The sequence below is a fragment of the Pterocles gutturalis genome, unplaced genomic scaffold (assembly GCF_000699245.1).
Source record: "Pterocles gutturalis isolate BGI_N339 unplaced genomic scaffold, ASM69924v1 scaffold6873, whole genome shotgun sequence".
Taxonomy (NCBI): Eukaryota; Metazoa; Chordata; class Aves; order Pterocliformes; family Pteroclidae; genus Pterocles; species Pterocles gutturalis.
The window spans coordinates 65,977-89,003 of record NW_010125531.1 but is presented as its reverse complement, the minus strand read 5'-3'; the positions used below and the strand labels follow the sequence as shown (position 1 = coordinate 89,003).

At 39.5% G+C, this 23,027-nt stretch overlaps 1 protein-coding gene across 1 annotated transcript in view; it reads left to right on the top strand.

The window, feature by feature from the left end:
* Positions 1 to 23,027, top strand: part of LOC104465519 (probable G-protein coupled receptor 133) — a gene marked incomplete at its 5' end in the record, with an annotated part of 67,913 nt that overhangs the window by 19,267 nt on the left and 25,619 nt on the right. The window contains 5 exons of the mRNA XM_010078599.1: positions 1,645 to 1,756; positions 7,247 to 7,400; positions 13,215 to 13,281; positions 14,301 to 14,367; positions 22,409 to 22,500. Coding sequence (XP_010076901.1) covers positions 1,645 to 1,756; positions 7,247 to 7,400; positions 13,215 to 13,281; positions 14,301 to 14,367; positions 22,409 to 22,500 — 492 coding nt within the window. The remainder of the gene's footprint in view (positions 1 to 1,644; positions 1,757 to 7,246; positions 7,401 to 13,214; positions 13,282 to 14,300; positions 14,368 to 22,408; positions 22,501 to 23,027) is intronic.

Genomic DNA, 23,027 nt, shown 5'->3' with positions numbered 1-23,027 from the left:
GGAGCCAGCTGACTGTCACAGGGTTAAGCACCCCACCTATGTACAGGATCACTCAAGCTGCCAATTAAAAATAATTTGATTAGGTTTTCACTGGAGACCAGGGCCTCATTAAACTGCTGAAGTGAAATTTTGCAATGTAGTGTTAGAGGACCATGAGGTAAGTGGAGAGGAATCTGGCAAGTTCTTTGCTACTCTGCTTACTGGCAATGATGGTCACCTCCCAGGAGGGCAGTCCTGATTGCCTGCTGGTAATGATGTTCCAGTTTGCAGCTACATGAAGTTCCTTATTAGAAAGCCTTTGGAACCAGGCAGCACAAACTGTGTCTTTGAATTACTTTTAGGACATCGATACTTCTTCTTGTCTCCCTCTTTGCTCCCTTCTAATGGAGCTACACCAGTGCTGGAAGGGCAGGGCTGACAGCAAGCCGTTGTCTGCACTGTCCAGTCTGTGTCACCCTGACACAGGGGACATGCACGATGGGTCACCAGCACTTACAAAGGTCATCACTGTCCAGTGTGATACAACAAAGAGATGGGAGCCCTTCTAATGGAGCTACACCAGTGCTGGAAGAGCAGGGCTGACAGCAAGCCGTCGTCTGCACTGTCCAGTCTGTGTCACCATGACACAGGGGACATGCACGATGGGTCACTAGCACTTGCAAAAGTCCTCACTGTCCAGTGTGATACAACAAAAAGATGGGAGCACATACTGTTATGTGGAGGAAGCATTGCCATTCACGTAGCCAAACAGTCCAGGTCTCCTGAAGCGATTAAAGCTGATGGTAGGGGCTGGCAGGCATTGTAGATTGAAATAGAAAACCTGTTATCACTAGTACTGTTCTTTATTTAAAGAGAAGAATAAAATTATGAGAAAGGCCTGAAATGTTCAGATAAACATTTTATTTGTTTTCTACTTCCTGCTTCTGGATGAGAACAGAAGCACAAGGTATGAGAAAGGCCTGAAATGTTCAGATAAATGTTTTATTTGTTTTCTACTTCCTATTTCTGGATGAGAACAGAAGCACAAGTTCAGAAGACTCCCAGGAAAGCATGTTCTTGTCAGATTTCCAGCCAGTTTTTGCAAAGCCAAGAGAGATATGTCCAAATGATGTTGTAATCAAGGTCAGGTCTCTGTCCAGATAGGCACTGCCCATCCATATAAGCAGCTATAGGTCCTGTGCTCAAAAGTTGTTAATAGTAAAGTCAAAATTGTAACCAATGCTTTTCGTGTTCCCTTATTTCTAATACAGGCAAATGCCAACAAAATAAAACCACAAACTGTGGCACAGTGTGCGCTAGATGGTGCGAGGTGCTGTATGCTTTCTGTGAGGTGCAGATGTGACTTCCTTGGCAGCACAGCACCATTCAGGATCTAGCCCTTTGTTAATATTCTGTCACAAGTCATCAGCAGAGCTGGTCACTGTGCAAATCAGTCTTTCTGCTGCCTTCAGGATAGCAGCGGAATATCAAAGAAACAAGTTAGGTACCTCTCTATGCTGGTGGAAGGAGTGCTCAAAAACCATCGTGATAACCCCACCAAAACGAAGGACCAAAAGCCAATCAAAATGCTTGCTGATAAATCATAAATACGTTTGCACTTCTTGGAATGCTCTTTTGTTCATGGGTCTTTCTATCTTCTGCCAGGTCTGTCAGCACCATCCGCAACCAGCGCTATCATATCCATGCCAATCTGTCCTTTGCTGTCTTGGTGGCTCAGATCCTGCTTCTCACCAGCTTTCAGTTCACCCCAGGAACGGTAAGTGCTAAAAAGAGTGATTGTGGTTTTTTGGGAGGTGCCTCCATGGGATGAATGCAGCATGCCACTTGTAAGAAAGTGTCTTGCATGTGAGATCTATTTTCATCATGCCTTAGCCAAAAATTACGTTCTGCAACACTGGATAAAGCCTTCTGTGCATCCAAGTAGTGTTATCATAGTATCCGGCCATGTCTGGCTGTTAGCAAAACTAAGAGAGATATGTACCCATCAAATGGAAAACCCACCACAGTGATGGAGAACATTTCAGTGGTGTGTTCAGATGGCATGGCTGACTTCTGCCTGGCATGGCTTATGCTCTCTCTTATCCATTCTCTGTATGGAAAACTGTGGGAATTGTGTATTGGAGAAAATTGTACGGATTTTATATTTAGGTAAGGTATTGGTATTTCTGTTAGGGTTTTGGGTTGGGTTTTTTGGGGGAGTAGGAGGGTTGGGTTTGTTTTTTTTTTAATTGTCTCTTCTCTGCTATGGCAGTTTGCCATTTTTTTCTACATTAGAAAGTAATTTTATTCTTGTTGGAAGGTAATAAGCTTCCTGATGGGACTCTGGCAATTTCTTCTGCTTTCTTGGAGAGCGAAACAGAAGGTCTTTGTTTTTTGCTCATAAAGTTTTATTTGTGTTGTAGAATACACGGTTTTTCTGAACAGCAGATTTATTGATCATGATCTCGACTCTGGAAAAATAAATGATTTCTAAGTATCATTCATGTTTATTTGACCTGAATAATAATCAATAAGAAAGGTATAGCAACTATTGCTTAATCATCCAAAGGTGGCAGAAAGCATTACCTCTAAGTATCGCTGTGTAAGAGTTTAATCTGAGGTGGTCAGTATTGTGAAACGTGTATATACTTCTGGAGAATCTAAGGCAACCCTTTAAACAAATGACAAACACCTTCATATCGCTTAGCTGGTACCTAAGTTCTATGCATGTATAGGTTTTTTCTGCCTGATCACATAGATTGGAACTTGAAATTACAGATTGATTTTATGGATCTGCTACCACAGGTGGGAATTCCTTATGCAGAGTACCGGGACTTAAACTATTAAAACTGACATCTAAAACAGCTGGGTTAGATTAAGATGAATATGCCAGGTTAACAATATTACAAATCAGTAAAATCAATTTGTTTCCACTGTTGTGTTTAAAAAATACTATTTAAAGTAACATAAGGTCTGTTGATGGAAAATCCCACCTGCAAAAAGCAGAAACAAAACCAATTCTAAAGCAATCTTCCCGTGTGCTCTGGTTGTGTAATGGCCACAACTTGGAGACTCTGGTGACCAGCAGTTGCTCCGTATTACTTTTGCCAAGCAGTGAGCAGTTTCTATTAACCTTTTATTATTTTTATTCTCAGTACAAATAAATATGAGGTTTGCACACTCTTCATTTTGCCAGTACAGCAGCTACTTAAATTTATATTCAGCTCAAATGGGATCCCCTGAACTTCTGTTAAGTTTATAAATATCAGTAATGTCTGGTTTTACATAGGCCATTACTACCTGAGGATCTAAAAGCACTTTGTAAAACTAAGTTCTTACTCTTTGGCTGTTTAACATTCAGGTAGGTCCTGAATGAGTAAGATAATGTGCAAGGGAGAAAATGGTAGGGAACGGTTTAGAAGGAAAATGAAATGGAGACAGTGGAGAGCAGCAAAAGGCATAACTCGAAACCGAAGACAATGGAAACCAGGCATTAAAATAATTCTCTCTAATCATAGAGCTAAAACTCTGCTGGGAGGACATAGGCTCGAGGGCAATAAAAGGTTCACTCAGCATAAGAAGGTGTCTTATTTGCACAGTGTTTTCTTTTTCATCCACTCCAGATTTTCAGACAATCCAACCGAGTCACTTCAGATAACATGTAAAAGCTTCTTTACACATTATCAAGGCTAGCATCACCTCCAGTCTTTTGAAATACTGTGAAATACTAGTTGTGTTTCCTGGTTTTAGTTGGCTGTAGGTAGAGCCCATGCTCTCCAGAGACCTGTCCCAGTGCCCACCTCCATTGATAATGTTCCTTGTCCATGCACGGGTGTCTTGCTTGTTTAGATAAGTTTGTGAAACGCTCACATAGGCTCGAGTTGCAGTTTAATGAGTGCATATTTTAATTTCTCTTAAGCCTATTCAAAACTAACGTCAGTTAAATTGAAACAGTAGCACACAGAAAGCAAGACCTGTTTTGTGCCACGGGCTTTCCAAAGAGAAACACTTCCCAGAATCCATGGATATTTCAGCCCTACCTCCTCTGTAACAGCAATAATTGCAGGGCACAATACGGTAAAGATCTTGAAGTTGAAAAGCCTGATGCACGTACTATCTGCTACAATTCTATTTTTATTGTTTTTAGCCTCTTGGGATCGGGGGTGTTGTGATTCATCCTTTTATTAGTCCTTACCTTCTGCATGCTCTGCTCTCACTAGCTCTGACATCGGTTTTAATACCTTTAATTGCTGCTTTAATTGGACAGCTAAATGGTAGTTTACAAAAAGAGGGAGGCAGTATTTACACTAGAAGGTGTGAATTTCTTAATCTTCTTCTTCTGCCAAAGATGAGTGTATCTCGTGCTAAACTTTTTCTAAGCGCCGTTGCTTGAGAGGAAAAGCGGTACCAGTTCTCTGGAGGAAATGCAGTGCAGGAGGGGATGGCATCGTGCAAACAGCGCCTGAGCTGCCGTCACTTTCTTGCATGACTGCCTTTAGACTATCCATCCTTTTCCCATCTCTGTCTCTAGGGATGTTTAGTTTTTGATTCCAGATACGGCATGCAGTATTCCCCTGGTACTTTCAGATGCATTACTTAATCATTTACAATTTATACTACAGCTATTCTCATTTTATAATTTTTAATCACAAAACTAGTATTTCCACAAGTATGACTTTGATCTTTTTAATACATCCAAGAACATTTTTTTTTTAAAAGCTGGTCCTTGATACCTACCATCAGTTGTGCTGAAACCGTAGTCCTAAATGATCATGGCATATTCCAGGAGGGCAATTATTCCTGAAACCAGGTTATATTTCTTCTAGAGAAGGCAAATATCTTTGCATGCAGCGTTTTCTTCCTATACTGCCAAGTCCCTAAGATGTCTTTGCTATGTGTATGCCAGTCTAATGGCTTCCCTTAGACTTTCAGCAATAGCTGGATTTGTTTCTTCAGAGACGTTTGCTTTCTTAGTTACTCGCTTCTGTAGACTAGAGAGCACAATTTTTTTTTGACAGAATCCCAAACAACTGTGTATGTTTAAAAATACTTAACCATCAACATTTCTTTAGGCTACTAAAGCCTTCCAAAGACTTGAGCATGTTTATGGGAGAAAGTGAAGTATTATTTAGACACGGGAAAAAGAAAATTGAAGTATAGTGTGTTAGGCAGCACTGTGTTTTTCCAGAACAACTGGAAAATTTCTTGTGTCTACTATTTGCAGTTCTGCATCAGTGTATCGAGCTGTTTATCGCCCGGTACTCCTGCACAGCATTGCTTGAAACGCTTCCAGAGAGATGAAATGAGCTCCTTTTGTTTATGATATATGTATCTGCAGAAATTCAAGACTGTGTATCAAAGCAGCATATAGATTGCAGGGAAGGCCATTTTCAGAGGGTTTTGTATAATGCAGTGAGATTGCCACTTGAAAACGCTATTATAAGTAGAATTTGGAAAATGTACACGAATTTAGCTCTGTTTCAAGACTGTCCTCAGTAAACAAATGAATTATTTTCTGAGAGGGCTTTCTGAGAGTCTGCTTTACTTTCTCAACAACTATAATATGATATGTCTTCTTACTGTCTGGACTGATTTTTCTGTTTCCACAGACTCCCAGGTAAGAGTGACAGTCAATGAGATCTGTCTTTTTACAGGTATTTTACTGAAAGCAGTGTGCATCATGTGATACAGCAAGGGACACCTGCTTGTTTTTAATATGTAAAATCTCAGCTTTTCAATGCCTTTCCAAGAATGCAATTCTGTCGTTTATGAGTATCTTCAGAGTCATAATTAAGGCACAAATTCTGAATGAGTAGCAACTTTGCTATGAATTTTATGTAAAAATCTGCAACTCAGTAGATCATCGCAGAAGTAGATGCAGAAACCACTCGTGGTGAGGCATCCTCAAAAAGCAATTAGAGGGGAAAGGAGAACGTGCTGTGTGAATACATGAGGAATGGGGAATGTCATGTTTTCCTAAGGTAGGCTGACAGGAGACTTAGAGAAAAATGTAAAGATCTCTTTGAGGAACAACTTAAGGAAGAGCCATGTCTTAAGCCCAGACTGCATCTCCTCATCCCCCAGTGGGCCACAAGCACTGAGGCAGGTGTAAACAGGACTCAAGAGGATGTTTTTACTTCTTGCTGCATTAGTCATGGCATCCCTTTCTTTTCGAGAAGCATTTGTTTCACCTCCAAACACATTGTAGTTTAATTTGAAATAGATAATCCTGTTCACACCAGGCAGGCTCACTTTCTAGATGGTATTTTTCTGTTGCTTAAACTTTTGTGTTAGCTCCTGTTTCCGGAATCTTGATAGCACATAGTTAACAGAGGACTACCGAGGACTATTCAAATTGTCTGTAAATACCCTACAGTGAAGATTTTGAGTTTTTTACTTTAATTACTAGATGACTTCTTGTCAAATATAACCTCATATACAGCTGGCTCATCAGGCTATGGGAAACTGAGAATTCAAACAGTTGGGCAAACGAGATGCCCACCAGAGAGCAATTAGGACTCAAGAGCCAATGACAGCTTGCTAGAGTTTTTGAAATGTCCACGTTAGTATTGCTGATGGAGGAGCATGTCAGACTTTTACACAATTTCTAACCAGGACAGACGGACACTGGAATACAATATGATTTAATTTGTATATTATTCTATTTTTGATATGAAGAGCAGCAAAATAGGAAAGCCACATGGCAAAGTGTAACTAAAGAGCAGGTTCAATGTGGCACTTTATTTTACTATTTCCATGTTTCTCTTAGGCTTAACTGTTCCACTGACTTTCTACTGGTTCTTCACAGAAAATGAGTCATGAACCATGCTGGGTTTTTTACCATCACAGAACAGAGAGCAGGGTAGAGGACAATGCCTGCACCCTGACTTCTTTGACTCCCCTGTATTTAGTACAAGCCCAGCAGCAGGATGTTGACCCTTCAGTTTTGAATTATTAAATATTTTGTAAACTTTACTAAGAGTATTGCTCCTACTACTATAAACAAATAATCAGTTTGGATGTCCACATCATGTTTGGCAATGTTTTTTGATTTTTTTGTTGAAAGGTAAGAGGACGTGTTACTCTGAAGCTATCTGAAAATGCTGAAGAGAAAGGAAATTCTCTAGTGCTTTGTTTTTAAGACTGTTTTAATCCAGTAATTTAGCATTTAACATGTAAATGCATACAGAAATAAAAAAAAAAAGAAGGGAAACCAATGTGACTGCATCACAAAGAAGTAATGTATTAATTTTTCTTCTTAACTTAGGTCCCTTGCAAGATCTTGGCCATTCTCCTTCATTTTTTCTTCCTGAGTGCTTTTGCATGGATGCTGGTGGAAGGATTTCACCTTTACAGTATGGTGATCAAAGTATTTGGGTCAGAAGAGAGCAAACACTTATATTATTATGGAATTGGATGGGGTAAGTATTTAGTAGCTGCTTGCTTTAAGTCTCCTCACTGTAGGACAAGATTATATTCAGAAGCATATGTAAAATTGTCATCTTATGATCATAGTTTGCCTTAGTGAGAGTAGGTCCGCTGGATGAGAAAATGCATTATATTTCAGACCGTAATCAGACTTTAAAATATATAGTCTCTAAACCTAATTCCACTGCAGCGAATTCCATGACCTCACTAGGCCAGATCTCATGGAATAAACATCCAAGCAGATCAAACCAAAGAAAATGTTCTCATAATCCCCTGAGAACTCCTTCTCCTTCAGAAAAATTATGTAAAAAGCCACAACAGTTAATAAAATAATTAAGAACTGACATTTAATTCACTGGGGTATTTACTTATAGCAGATATTTTGATTAACTCAATTTACAATCAATCATTAATTACCTTATGAAAAGAAATTAAATATTTATATGTGCTGCAATGCACCTTTACCCTTTTTTTTCTGGAATTTTGTGTAAAGTTTATTTATTGTAAAATGGCAGTGATCTGCAAATTGATTTAGAAGACACGAGGATAAACATGGCATTGGATTGCGATATGACTAAATGTTGCATTTTGCCTCATTTTATTGCAATATGATTCTTACACTCAATTAGCAGTAATTAGCACAATACCTATTGGTATGTAACCCAATGGGATGTTAAATGTGGTGACTAAAAAGGCTCTTCAGGGGTATTTTCAGTGATGCTTTGGAGGATAATTCATTCAGGCCCAGTTATAGGTATTTGACATCAAAATAGATTTATGTAGCAAAATACAGGAGGCACCAGCAGTAGAGGTTTCTCTGAGTTCTAGTGATGCTCTTCTTGGCAAGGATTGTGTAAGAAACCCAGCGGCAAGCAGCGTTTCTTAAATGTAGCAAAGGTATTGTTGGAGGCAGATAGTGGAATATATCATCCATACAACAGTAATACATTTTTCTATGTAAACCTTTCGAAATCCCTTTTTGGATAAATATTTTAATTTTGGAAAGCACATTCCAATTATTTTTCCTGCAATGACTTGGAAAAAAGTATGTTTTCTGAATTCCAGTAAATCTGCAATGCTGGGAAAGTAGTTTGCATTGCTTTATTTTTTCTATATAGCTCAAAGTATTTACATTTGAATTAAGTGTTGAATTTCCACAATCATATCTGACACCACGTCATTGCTGCAAGTGTGTCTAAACATCCCTGAAGCAATTTAACTTGGCAACTGTGTTCCAAGTTGTTTGTCTCTTGATAAGTATCAGGACAACCTTCATTCAGTCAGCAGCAGCGCTACTCACTGTCTGGTAGGTAACTCTGATGCTCATTCAGTTGGTAATAATGTCGCTGAATAATGATGTTTTTAGAGAGAAAATCGACATTGCAGTGTTCACTACTGAAATGCTTAAAAGGACACCCAGGTTTGTCAGTTCCCAGCTTTTGCTTTTGTTTGCATATTGGCACTGAATATGAATAGAAATGTTTAATTAGAGATCAAGTGTCAGTACTGCCTTCACCTCCTGTTCTGTGGGGTAGAGTTTGGGTTGTTCCTTCATGAACTTGATAAAAGCACAATAGAGGGAAGTTCTATGTATTCATAAAACTCCCACATCTAAATAGAAGTCTTGCAAGGCTGGGGAAAGAGGCTAAAAAGGTTTTGTCCTAAAATTATGTTGTTTGATTCTTAAAATGAGAGTAAGTTTGCCTTGAAAGCAACTGTCAAAAGGAAGTCGAGGGTTCTTGTGCCATGCTGAGACCACAATAGATATATATTTTCCAGCATCTAATAAAAATGGCCATTTTTTTTACACTTTGGCTTAGCTAATTATTATACTGACCAAAGATGGTTGAAAGAAGTTGAAGACAAGGACGTCTCATCTCATGTTAGTCAAAACAGATCGTTCATTTCTTCGTTCTTTGCTTTTAATTGAAGTGTGATTGCATTTGACTTCTGCAAACTCATAGTTATTCCTGGAATAATGACAAACCCCAGTCCTGAATTTAAAAACCCAGACCCATCATTCTTATTTAAGCCAAAACACTGGGCTAGGTACATGTGTAAAAATTTACAGTCTATGCTAAAGATAAACTGAAACTTGAAGCAATGAGAGGAGGTAGGGCCAAGGAACTCTACGCTGGGTATCACTGATCTCCTAACTTCCATAGAGATTTCTGAGAGAAATTACTCCTGTAAAATGAATTCAACAGTAATCAGAGAGACAGGATACCGAATGAGCAGAGTTGATCGAAGCTCCTTTGTACTATCTTTAGTCCCAAGGGTGCTAAAATTACGTCAAAGACTGTAGTTGTCAGGAATTCAAAAGAAGAGCAATTTGAGGGAGGTGATAATATCCTACCTTTAAAACTACCTTGAGATTGATTGGGGAAAAAAAAAATAGTTTGTTGCCTTGGTGATTCAGCATAACACACACAGATTATTGTAGGAAAACTTTTCCCACCCACCCATTTGTAGGACACTGATGACAGAGTTTGTGATACTGGAGATTTTGCTGTGGCACTTTGGCCTTAACATGTTTTCCTATTACAGACAATTTCCCTGCCTTTAGAGACTGCCTTAGAATGAAGATTTTGTCCTGAGCTGTCAAAAAACCTAAATTTCTTTATTTGCTGTTGCTTGTACTCCCAGACTTCTGCATAGATACGATGTAATGCAGCAGAAGAAAAAGAAAATAATAGAAAATTAACTTCTACAAAACAAATGGGAGAATAGACTTCTCCCCATCAAGCAAAGCAGATCTTTTCAGTATTGGAAGGAAGTATACTTTCATTTGTGTCTGATGCTTCATCTTTCTCAATAAATGATATATTTAGCCTTTTAGAATTAATGTCGTAAAATTGCTTCCAATTGTCTGCCACAGAGTTTCTGCAGCCTGTCTGGTTTTTTGTTCTGTATAGAAGACACCGAAGCTTTCAAAATGCAGCATACAGATCTGCAGGCATTTTCCATTTCATTTCTCATTAGTGCCTCAGAAACATAAAGGAAATGGATTGGATGTGAGGTTGAATGCTGAAGAAGAGGGCCTAGCCGACATTCATTTTAGACTTCACCCTCGTGACTGTATTTGGGCTGAATTCAGGGAGAATTTTTTCTCAGCAAGGATTGTGTTTTTGGGCTTTTTTTGGCTGGTGGGGGACCTGGAGAGCTGGAGCTGCAGCAGCTCATGGCTCTGTGTGGGTTGATTTACCCCATTTGGTATAATGCTGTATTGCTCTGGGGCTGAGGCACAGGTGGCACCAGTGCCATGGATCAGCTGTCAGATAGGTGTGCTAGGACCCCTCCTTCGGATACGGTGCTCTGGGAAGCAGGGTCCATTGCTTTATAAATTCGGTGATGTGGAGTAGGGTTGGTGAGCGTATTTGTAGCATCTGCTAACTGAGCAAACATCCAGACACAGTAAAAAACCATAACCGTAATTCTTTCTTGGATGATAACCACTGCCAGCACAACATTAACATTACCTATTATGGTTGGAGACTAAACTTCACAGCTCTTATGTAATTATTACTGACAAAAGATTAAGCAAACACACTTACTTTTGTGTATAATATATAATCCATATGAATTCTTCACTCCAGATCAAGTCTTATGACCCCCTTAGGCTAAATATATTTTTTTCAACTTTATGGAGTTTATTGAATGGCTGTTTTTTTAAAGGAAAAACACTCCCATTTCACTGTAACAAAACCTCGATTTTGCCACCATTGCCATTATCCACTTAATATCTTGTTAATGTAAGGAAAAGGCAAACACTGCACTGTAGGCTGCAGACCATTTTATTCTCACTGACTTAACAGCTCTTTTTATGCAGATGACTGCTCTCTGTTTCACCTGCATAAGTTTTATTACCTTTCAAAGGAACTCTGTATTTCATTTTCTTCTTCACTGCCACTTAAAATTGATAAAGAGTCACACTAAATCCTTTGAATATCCAGCATTTGACTTGGCTAAAAAAGGAAGACTAGAAGTATAGAGGAGAGGTAGTTGGGAACAGGTATTTTTGCTTCTGTGACAAAGTCCCTGCCTTGGGAAGACAACTTGCATCAGAAGACAAACAGTGCCAATCAACAGTGTCTACTCAGCAACTGAGATGTGGGTGGGAATATGTAGACATACCTGTAGGACCTTTAGTCCAGGTAGCTCACATACCCATCGCAGACAGTTTCAGCAGGTGGGCTTATGGCTGTGCTTACTTGCTCTGTTGAATATAATAATTCTTGATTTAGTTCAAATATGTGTAGGATTTTCCTTTCTTAAATAGACAAATGGGACAGTAAACTAAAATCTTGCCTTTGCTTGGATCTTAGACAAATGTTACTTCTAAAGGGGTTATTCCTGGTTTGGACAAGTGTGGGAGAGCAGAATTATGTTCATGGGATATTAAACTCCATCCTGCAGAATGGATTTCAAGGGCTAAGACCTAAACAGTGCCTGTAGATGCTGCTTCTTAACTATATCTTATTTATAAATAACTATATCTTATTTATAATATATAATCTTATTTATAAATGCAATGTGCTTCTAGCCGCAATCATTAAAGAAGGAAGATACTTCTTCCAAAAATTATAGTTCTGCCAGTACAGGAAAATTTTACATAATTTTGTGAGGATGATATTGGTAAGATTAAGCAGAAATTGCTTGTCAGAGAATTTTGTAAAAGCCTCATGCAGAAAAGCTGAAGAATTCAAAAGAAAATTGAATCTTTAAGCTATCATGTCTAATACTCTGTCTGGGACCTGGTTATTAAATTCCATAAGATGATAAAAGCCCAAACCTTCAGATTTTATTAAATCATACAGGAATTAACTGACAGTCATTTAATATTTCAAGAGATGAGGTTTTACTATATTCTGAAATGTTGGCAAGAAAAAAACTCACTTCTTCTCCAGCTCCTGGACTGGAGAGCTGTGCTAAAGTGGCACAACAGGATGCTGCAGTGCTGGGGACCAGGGACACGCAGCTCCCCCTGACAGCAGGACCAGAACCATCTGCCTTTGTGTAATTCCTGTGTAATCCCATAAACTCCTCCACCTCCCAGGATGCAGCATACTGGGACTGTCAAAACCCATCTGGAAACATAGTCTACTTTAAACACAGCAATCTTGTAGAGCTAATACATATTTATGTTAAAATAAGTCTTGGTTGGGCATCTGAGCGGGATCTGAATTTGCTGCTTCTTATTATTTGCTGCTGCTTATTATTTGCTTGTGTTTGGTGGCCCTGCCAGGCCAGGGGGGTTGGAACTACATGATCCTTGAGGTCCCTTCCAACCCGGGTCATTCTATGATTCTATGATTCTTCTCTTCTGTCTCTTGCTGCTGCGTGTGATGCTCTAGATTTCTGTCATCTCTCCTGCTAGTCATGCACCTCTGTGAGAAACCTTGTTTTCTAGATTGTTTTGAATTCTTGAACAAGGTGCACTTACTTGGGGGAAAGTGGTTAAAATAAGCCTGATATTGCTCCACAGGATATCACGCTTGAATAACACGAGACAGAAATTACATAAACAGAAACCAGGCTGGAAAAGGACTAAGATTCATAATGAAATTAGCTCTAATTCAGTTTTAACTGTTAAACTAGTGCTTTATTGAATAGTCATTCTGCTTGCCTGACGTTAATTGATTAAAACGTATTGTATTACACAGCTGCAGGAGGCTGTCGAGTCGGACTTCATTCTGAAATTACTCGGAGCTGTTCTGTTGTCCATGTGAAATTTGGCTGAACTTGCAGGGTTTACTGGAAGATGTACCTTGGTTGCTAATGTTGCCACCGACTTTCTCTTTTTGCAGGCTGCCCACTAATGATTTGTCTAATTTCTACAACATCATCCCTAGAGAGCTACGGAGAAAGTGGCAAGTGAGTATGAACATGTTTTCACTCCAGGTGCAATAAGGATGAAAAATCTGATGGGGAGAAAAAATTGTAGATCTGTTAACAGGGCTGTGTCTCTGCAAGATCCTGCTGAGGGGAGATAGCCTGAAAAACCATGACTCTTGTACAGGCATATTCTTAGCCCTAGAAGCCTCAGGTTTGCCTTTCACTGCTGAGATGATGCACAAAAAGCTCCTGAGATGTTTTGCCCATTTTTCCCTTTTCCTGCAGAGGCACAAGACCTCCTGCAGCGAGCTCCCTGCTTACCCCATGCACAGAGCAAAGCATGGGCTGAAACATTTCTAGCGAGGTGAGAATAATCTTTAATTTAAGACATTTAATCATTTGAAGAAAACTGCAGTTAAACATCTGAAGATCTAGAATGATATTGTTAAAAATGTTGAAAACTAAGTTCCTTTTCTAATTTGGAAAAAGGAAACCAAATTTATCTGAGAAAACACCCCAGGATTTAATCCTACGATAATGAAAGCAAAAGATTTAGAGCAAGAGTTATTTTTTGTGTGTGGTGAACTAGATTACATTGCCACTTTTGTAGGAAGGACGTGTGAAGCTGCCAGCGTGTTCCCCAGCCTCTTCCTCACCCCCAGCCGGGCTGGGCAGGGAGGGCTTCGATTTGTCTCTTGCGGCAATGACAGTGCTCACAGCACCGACATGAATGTGTGTGCTACAGGATACAAGAACAACAAATAGCAAATAAAACCTTTCCTTTCTTCCCATCTTTCTCCTCTAATGCTGTTTGAAGGCGTGCTGGGGCAGAGAGCTGTCACTGACTCTCTGCAAGATATAAATTAAAACGAGATCCTGCCTCAGGTTCCCTGAGCGTGCGGGGAAAAAGAGCCTCTTATTGATGCTCTGTCATGTCTCTTGCTTTTAAAATTCATCAGTCTTTCTGCACACTCTTTTAGTCTCTTTTTTTAATTAAGAACATTACTAATTAAATGACCATGTGTTTAATCTGAAATCATTCTGATTTTTCTCTGCAGCTGCTGGCTTTCACTGGAGAATGGAGCAATCTGGGCTTTTGTGGCACCGGCGTTGTTTGTAATTCTGGTAGGTAAAGCCACGGCTGCTGCTGGTTTCTTCTCGCACATCTGTGTTGTCGACAGCAGAACTCACTGAAGGTCTGACGGCAGTCCTTGTCCCAGGCCAGGGAAACAACAGAGATGAATGGTTCAGAGTTACTTTGTTCCTCTTCTAATTTCTGTGTGTACACAGTTGTGCATTAAGTATATCAATTTCACTGTTCCAAGACAAAAATACAACTTAGAATACTGTGACAGCCCTCTTCTGAACCAGCCCCGTTGGGGCCATCAATGACTGTGTGGAACCAAGTGATCTCGGGAGTTTTAATAATTCTCAGAAAGATCCCTCAAAAGAACAAACTCTGTGGTTTGTGTTTCATATTCACCAGTAAAAGCTGAAAGGCTGGTTCCAGCCCACTGTTATTTTAAGCTTTTGCTTTCGCAAATGCCGCCCTCGGTGAAGATGGTGATCGTCAGCAGAGTTTGCAGGCAGGCAGCAGCTGTCAGGGATGGGTTAAAGCCATGGCAGGAGCTATCACCTTTGGGGAAGGTAACAAGCTGCGTCCACACCCGTCTCCTTACAGTCATAAGGAATTGGTGCTACTCCTCTGATTTTGAATCCGATGTCAGGTACAGCAGTTTGTCCGGCTGATCGAGGCAGGGCTGTTAAGGCAGGTTTGCCGCGGTTCAGGTGGCTGCCACAAACGCCTCTGCCAGCTGTAATGAACATCATCCATCCAGGGCAGGGTGCGGGCTCGTGGCTCCGATGCTGATCCACAGATGCTTTACAGCAGTTTAATTATACCCACACATTAACTTACAGTGAGTTGTAGCTTTATCACTATGATTACTTAGGGAGTCAGGGGTGTTTGCAGGGATTAAGTGGGAGAGTATTCCTCTTCAGCAGCATTTCCAGTACTTCAATTGATCAGGTTAAATATGATTTTTGCTGCAGGTTGTTATGGCAGAGTGACAGTATGACCCTGGAATAGACTCACTGATCAGTGAAATCAGGCTGTCTCCAAAGCTTTGCTTAGATTTTAAAGGCATGAGCCCAAATCTGGACCAGAGTCTGCCCACTGTGGTGTTTAAGTTCCTCTTCAGCAGCATTTCCAGTACTTCAATTGATCAGGTTAAATATGATTTTTGCTGCAGGTTGTTATGGCAGAGTGACAGTATGACCCTGGAATAGACTCACTGATCAGTGAAATCAGGCTGTCTCCAAAGCTTTGCTTAGATTTTAAAGGCATGAGCCCAAATCTGGACCAGAGTCTGCCCACTGTGGTGTTTAAGGGTCAGGTGTGGAATAGACTCACTGATCAGTGAAATCAGACTGTCTCCAAAGCTTTGCTTAGATTTTACAGGCATGAGCCCAAATCTAGACCAGAGTCTGCCCACTGTGGTGTTTGAGGGTCAGGTGAAACAAGATCCTGACTCCTTGCATGGAGGAGCATCAAAAGGAGCCACTGACTGTACCTGGTACTTCTCTAAGAAAGCTAGGATTTCTGTGCACAGCACACAGAAGCTTCCCCAAATTTCATCACACAGAAAAACCCCGCCAATCCTGGGACACAAGCCAAAGGAAGGAAGGCAAGCTACACATATAGAGCTGTTTGTCATCATTGCATATCTCTATAAGTATTTGGCAAGCAGAAGGTGGCTCCTTGGCTGCCCTTTCCCATCACAGGCAATTTTACACTGCAGATGAGTGGACATCTGAACATCTACCTGGGACACGGCGAAACAGCACCTCTTATAGGCAGCCCAGCCCAGCATCTTCCACCCAAGATACAGCCTCTGAAAAAAACAGGCTATATAAGCATATATTAAAAAATAATGAAAATAGTTGCTATGTTGATGTGACAGAAATTGTCTCATGTTAGCATTTTAACCAAATTATTAATGGCAGCCCTGGAAAGTCCCTGTGCAGAGTTTCTTCTACCTAACTGAAAGCACATACGTGGAAGTAAGAAATGCTGATCACTGAATTAGAGCTGGCTGGACAGCTCTGGACTTTGTTCCAACAAACTTAATTCCTTGTTGGCCTGTACCTTAGACCTTCTGTATGTGAGTTTATATTCCAAGATGTATAGATATTGAGGATTGGAGAGCAATTAAAACAATCTAATATTCAAATGTCTCCTTCTCACATTAGCACTTGCTTTCTGGCCATAGTTCAGCAGCAAAGGAGGAAATGAGATGCAAGCAGTAAAATAAAATCTTTCCCAGCTGCTGTCCAAAGACAGAATTAATCAAAGCATGCCAGATAGTGAAATGCTTACTCACCTGAGTGAGCATAGCCTTCAACAATTTCCACGCGTAGCTGCTTGCCAGTGAAAGTAAGGGTTTAACTGTCTGGCTCTCATTTATGATATATCATATTCGTGCAGCTCGTTATATTCTTGTAGGGATACAAATATTTTGAGAAAGAGAGTGAGCTCACAAGGTTGATCCACGTAGAACAATTTGTTAAATAGTTGAAACCCAGCTCTGCCCAAAATAGCAGCAAGCTAGCTGACAAATTATTCTCTCTGGGCATTGACTATGCTAGCTGAAAAATGTGTTAGTGCCGATAGGGAAATAAGGCTAAACACTATTTGTGTGTGCATGTGTGCCTGTGCTCTTTAAATAACAAATTAGCCACTAGTTGCATGAACTAGTGTTTAGCTCTGAAAACACTTCTCAAAAAGCAGTTTTTGACTGCTTCCATCGATGGTTTCTCTCTGCCAAGAAAAAGGATTACACTGTCAAGAAAGCAGGGGGACTGCTCTTTTCAACTCCCACTCCCTAGAGACTGGGCAGACCCAGTCTGCTTTTGTCCTGCCACATCCTCACAGGCAATATAGACATCATGGAGCCTTAAAACAGAATGATGTGTCAGGAGCGTGGCTGGGAAAAAATACTCACACATACTTTTCTAGGGAGTAATGCACAGAACCTCCCAGCCCCATATGGTTTCCCATATGCAAAGTGCTCTTTCCTTGGGGTTTGAGTCAAGGGATGAAGGAAATAGTTCCTTCTGTGTGTAGGTCTTTTGGCGTCTACCTGCATCTTAAGGTTTAAAGATCACCCTCCTCCACCCCCTAAACCACAACAGCCAACTCTCTATAGCATCCTCTTAAGGCAGCTTTGCAAAAAAAATTGTTGCAATTAATTTGAAAACCAAACTAATCTGAGCCAAAGTTGGTCTTCAATGGGAAAAAAAAACTTGACAAAGCACCTGAATTTTTGGAACAAGACATTAAACTTCTGGCAGAAGGCTTTGTTTGTTATCAACCATCTGCTGCCGTGGTGTGTTTCCATAGATATGGCAGAATTAAGGAAATTCTGCGGAAAGCATCTGTGTACACGGAGCGGTGGGTGTGCTGCAGACAGTCAGCGATCCGTTGCTGGGGGAGATGCTGGGCTGTAGTGGCAATTCTTTTCTATTGTTTTCCCTGTAAGTAGCTATTTTCCTGGGGGATTTTTACAAGTCTGTTGGATAAACAGCATTTTTATGGAGCTAAATGATTTTCATTAACATATTGCTAAGAGTTCTGTGCTGTGGGGACATCAGCTTTGTAACCAGTGTCTTCGGATGGGAGTCCGTGGAAGCTGTGTCCCAGGCTGAGATTGCCATCACTGTCTTCAGTTAGTACTTGCTTATGAATATTCAATATATTAAAAATATTCTCTCCCTTATACCTGCTGATCAGACATGATTTAGTAAGTTCTGTTGCCTCTTGGTGTTTATTCACACCTTCATGTAGTGGGGCAGAATTAGGATAATTTCCATATGTTGAATGGTATCTTACTCTGCAGGCAGGCCCACTGATTGAAAAGTGACAATTTGTGTCCCTTACTAGACATTCATTGTAGAAAAAGGTGACAGAATTGGATCCAGAGTGTTTAAAGGCCCTGAGACAGTAGGGTTCATCAGAGTCACTGAAATCAAGTACACAAATGCTGCAGGGGATTGAGCAAAAATGAACAGACCACAGATGCTAAGCTTCTCATTTTTTTCTTATTAGTACTCAGTTATGAGCACTTGTATTATTTTAAAATTAAATTCTTTCATTATTTTAAAATTAGATTTCTTCTTACTTAACCATCAGGAAAGCATGCAACATTTTTTGAACCAGGGAACAGATTGTAAGAAATTAAAAATTAAGGATTAATGTTAGTAAAGGGTAGAAGTCACGGATCTGTTACACCTTATATGTATTATTTATTTACTTGTGTATTTCCTTTCTAACATCAAAGTTTTGCTCTTATATTCAGCTCTGACTGCTGTGATACTACATGCATTAATATGAAGTCATGTACGCAGAAGTCTAAAAAAACTCAACTGAGTCTCTTCCATCTGTAGTTTCTCTGGGATTGCTAAAAGTGGAATCAGGATTTCCAAAATCATTCTCCCGTATTTTAACATCAATCTAATTTAATGGACTAGCTGTGTTTGGAAACGCACAATACCCAGGAATGATTTCTGATGTGACCTAGCGATGGGCTGCAACTGCAACAGCGTGCAGCATTGCTGTGCTACTAATGGTGTCGTGGTAAGGATCCAATTAACTCACACCAGGAGAGAGTATGTTAAACCTCAGACTGGAATAGTCTGTTATAACTCCCTGTACCATTGCCCAAAACTCAAGTGGAGCCCAAAATAGTTTGTGGTTTTAGAGGAAAGCTAGTCAATGGATTTAATTAAGGCAATATGTTTTATCCTTTTTTTTTTTTTTTTTTTTTTCCAGTTCCTCTGTGCTGCCAAGCGTTTTTTTGGTTAGGATGCAACAGACCACATCAGAGGGTTTTACACATGGGATTTCTGAGCTGCACTAAAAAAGAAACAAAAATCTCATGAGAGTTGGAGAAAATCTAGGTGAAAGCCCTGCAAAAAAAGGAAAAGAATTTGTTTCGCTGTATCTGATGTGACAATTTTTTGATGAGAAGAGATATTAGAGAGATCCTTTTTACTCATTTAACTCTCTTCCTAATCTGACAATATTTAGTCAGATGAAATTGTCGCTAGAGTGAGCCAGAGCTCCCTGATGTCATTGGTATCTTTCCATGGGCTCTGTGGGCTTTGGATCGAGCCTACGATAATGGGAACTGGCAGCTCCTGCTGATTATGCAGAGACTTGCGAGTGCCTGGAGTTGGACAAGCTGCCTTGAAAGGAGTCCTGTGAGTTAGGAAACAAGTGCTAATGTTACTAGCTTTTTTTTTTTTATTTTTTTTTTAAATTTTTTTTTTTAAAGTAGATTGTGGCCAGTACCTGCAAGCAAAAATATTCTAAGTTTATGTGTAATTTTAAGGCAAAATAACCGCAGCTGTCAGGTAATCTGGCCTTTCAGAAAAGTAAAAAATAGGAACTACGTACAATGCACTTATAGCAATGTTTATTCTCCTGGTTTGAATATTCTGATATAGGTTAAAGCATAATGAGTGTTTCATCAACTAAGCATTCTCCTATTCAAATCTTTGGCAAAGTATTTACGTCAGATGCCAAAAAAATCAGTGGAGGAACAATTCAGTGGCTGTATTTTGGTTTCCCATTACAAGGGCAGTGGAAGTACCTCCATGATTTACTCACTGAAGTATTAGCAAAGGAAGACATTTGTAGCTAATCTGTTTATTTAGGCTGGATGAGATTACTCAAATTTCTCAAAATACCTAAACAAAAATTTTCAAGTTGTTTAGGAGATGTAAATATAGAACTTTGGGACTTGAGTGTAATGGTTCATTGCTAATTTTACAAGTACCTTGGTTTTTATCAGCAATGAGATCTCAGTGTTTCCTTCTCATCTTTTAAACATGTTGCTGATACCCCCTGGAAAGGACAGAGTCACACTGACTGTACAAGAGAAGCTCAAGGCCTTTTATATTTCCACTTTGGACCATCCAAAATACCTAGGAATTTAATTTCCAATTTAATTTATTTTATATAAAGAAATTAAAATCCATCTAGAAATGCTGAATGCTTCAGAAAACCATCTGACTTGTCTCCTTTGAGATTATCTTGCTTGTGCTCTTTTCATGATTGGATTTTAGGGTTTGTGTCCAGTTTGAGTGAGAGTTTGCAAGACTCTGAGTATTCATTTGTTGGTGCTTATCATTCAAAACTTTCACTGACTTTTGTAAGATGTAGGAAATTCAGAATTTGGAGAATGAGGTTTCATTTTATTTTTTTTTTTTTTACTTATTTGGATTTTTGGGGGGAATATTTGGATGTACATTATTTAAGCATAATCTTCATATTTTTCAAAATGCTATGCAGAAAGCAAATTCTAGGAGTGTCTAAAAAAAGAATTAGGAATGGAAGAAAGCATTAGGGTTAAGTGCTTGTGAGGCTGGCAGGAATGTACTGGTGTCTGCAGTCACCAGTAGAAGGGATCACGGACCAACTGTGCCAGAATGAGCTCAAACTGTCAGTGAGACATCCATGGGGAAGTGTCAAAAGGTATTTTGGATAAAAGACTAAAAAAGGCTGCTGAAAGATAATGTGTCAGGAAAGAAGTTAATGGTAGAGAGAGGCATTTTCTGTGCAATTCCCGTGAAAAGCTGGAGTAACGACATTGATCATTTGGTGGACATCCAGCAGAAAATTGGAGAGTTTGAAGGAGAAAGAGAGAAAAAGAAGAGAAAGTAGAACTTGTTCATGTTCATCGTTTGCTGCTTCAGTCAACATGCATATTTAGCACCTAAGTGGGTTTCTCAAAAATGCTTATTACCACCTCAAAGAATTTATAAAAATATTTACAAAATACAATTTGGTGGGAATAGGGAAAATGATCCCAAGACCATTGCATTTCACCTCTTATTCACCTCTGTAAAGCTGATTGAACAACAAGTACACTTGTAATTGAAAAGCTGTCAGGCTGCACAGGATGGTCTTTGGACAGACTGAGAAGCCGTGGCAGGAATGAACTATCACAGCTGTGCTCCTGCTGTACACCAGGTGATGATCTGCCCTTAGAAATCTAAAATTTAAAGAGTGGTCAGGGGATTTGAAAAATACCAAGGAAATAGTTATCATCAAGTGTAAACATTGATTAATTCACCCTGTCATCCTCAGAATATTTATGTCAAAATAGAGTATGAGTCTTGAGTTTTAACTGAGCAACAGCACTATTTTGAAGTCTTCTCTTTCTTTTTGTTCTGTAGTTCAGGATAGTTTTATTCTACCCTTGTTCTTAACTTGATGCTAAATATCAGCTTTGTAGCTGATGTGTAACTTTGGAAACTTTGGACAAGAGGAGGAAAAATGTCTTCTACCTTCACATTTTGTCTTCTCTTTTTTTTATTCTTTTCCTTAAACCCAAGGTCTTTGCACAGCAAGACAGTCTTTGCCACATTTCCTTTAAGTGATAAAATTTCATTCCTTCTTCACCTGTGACTTCAGAGCAAACTCTTTTGTTAGACATTTATAGTGTTAATCTTTTCAAGATTTCCTACTTTTCTAGTGGGAATTCTTCTCATTTTATTGATGTTTCTGCTGGGCCTGACATCAAAAAGAGCAGGGCTCTTGAAGAGCAGGATTCAGGTTTAACAAATTTTCCTCATTGCTGTTTTGAAATAGTCTTGTGTTTAAATTGCAAGCAGATTTTGGTAAGAAACAGGAATTGTACACTGGGAAGTTCATCCAGGAAGGTGTTTTCTGGAGTCTGTTCACAAACAAGCACAAAACCAAAGAATGTGCAGACACATGTCCCTGTTCACTGAAGTTCTTGTCTAATTTGTCAGCTGGTAAATTATTTTTAGGGTATTGATTTGTACAGTAGGCATCCTGAGCACTTCTTTAGCTGTGAAGCAAGATACCAATCCAGCCTTGTCCTGAACAGCCAAGGACTTCCTGAAGGAAAGAAAACACAAGCAAGAAGTACCCGTAGAGGGGAGAGGGAAATCCATCAACAAGGGTGAAACTATACCAGTCCAAAACTGGAAACCTCTTTTTGCCAAATAAATACATCACGCAAAATTCCCGCTTTCTGTTGTATGTGTACAAGACGCTCCCGGGGCAGTTCGCACCTTTGTCGCGGTCAGTATTTACTTTGCTGACCAAGTCTTGTTCCTTCTTTTTCTTCTTCAGGTCAATATTGGTATTCTCATTGCTGTCACAAGAGTTATCTCAAGAATCAGTGCAGACAACTACAAGGTCCATGGAGATGCCAATGCCCTCAAGTAAGTTTTTCTCATTCAAATTATATTATAATAAATTAGTAATCTCACACTAACAATGTTAGATCATGGAGACATGTATCATGGACTTCTCCCAGAACACTGATGATGTTTGTCTTTAGTAAAAAGCAAATCATGTTAAAGGTTAGCATGCTATCTCTTGAAAACATCCAATTAACCTGTTGTTTTCTGAAAACCGAATGCTGCACAGGATGAAACCTGCGGTTCATTTTTTTGTTTTCCTGCTCATTACAGTCTCCAGCATTTGCTGATTCATGATTTTCCCTTTTATTAATGGAGACTTTCCTCTTCCTGCTATATTCAAAGATAAATCTCACAGAGCACCGTTAATCTGTACTGGGATATTGCAACTATTCTGCTCCTTCTGAGGATAAACCTTATTTCTAGCCCCAGTTCAGCATAGTATTTAGGTATGTGCTCATCTTTAAGACTCTCTTGAAATTGCAAAGAACACAGACTTACACTGGACTGGAATTTGTGCTTAAATCCAAACAGGTCTTTATATCAAG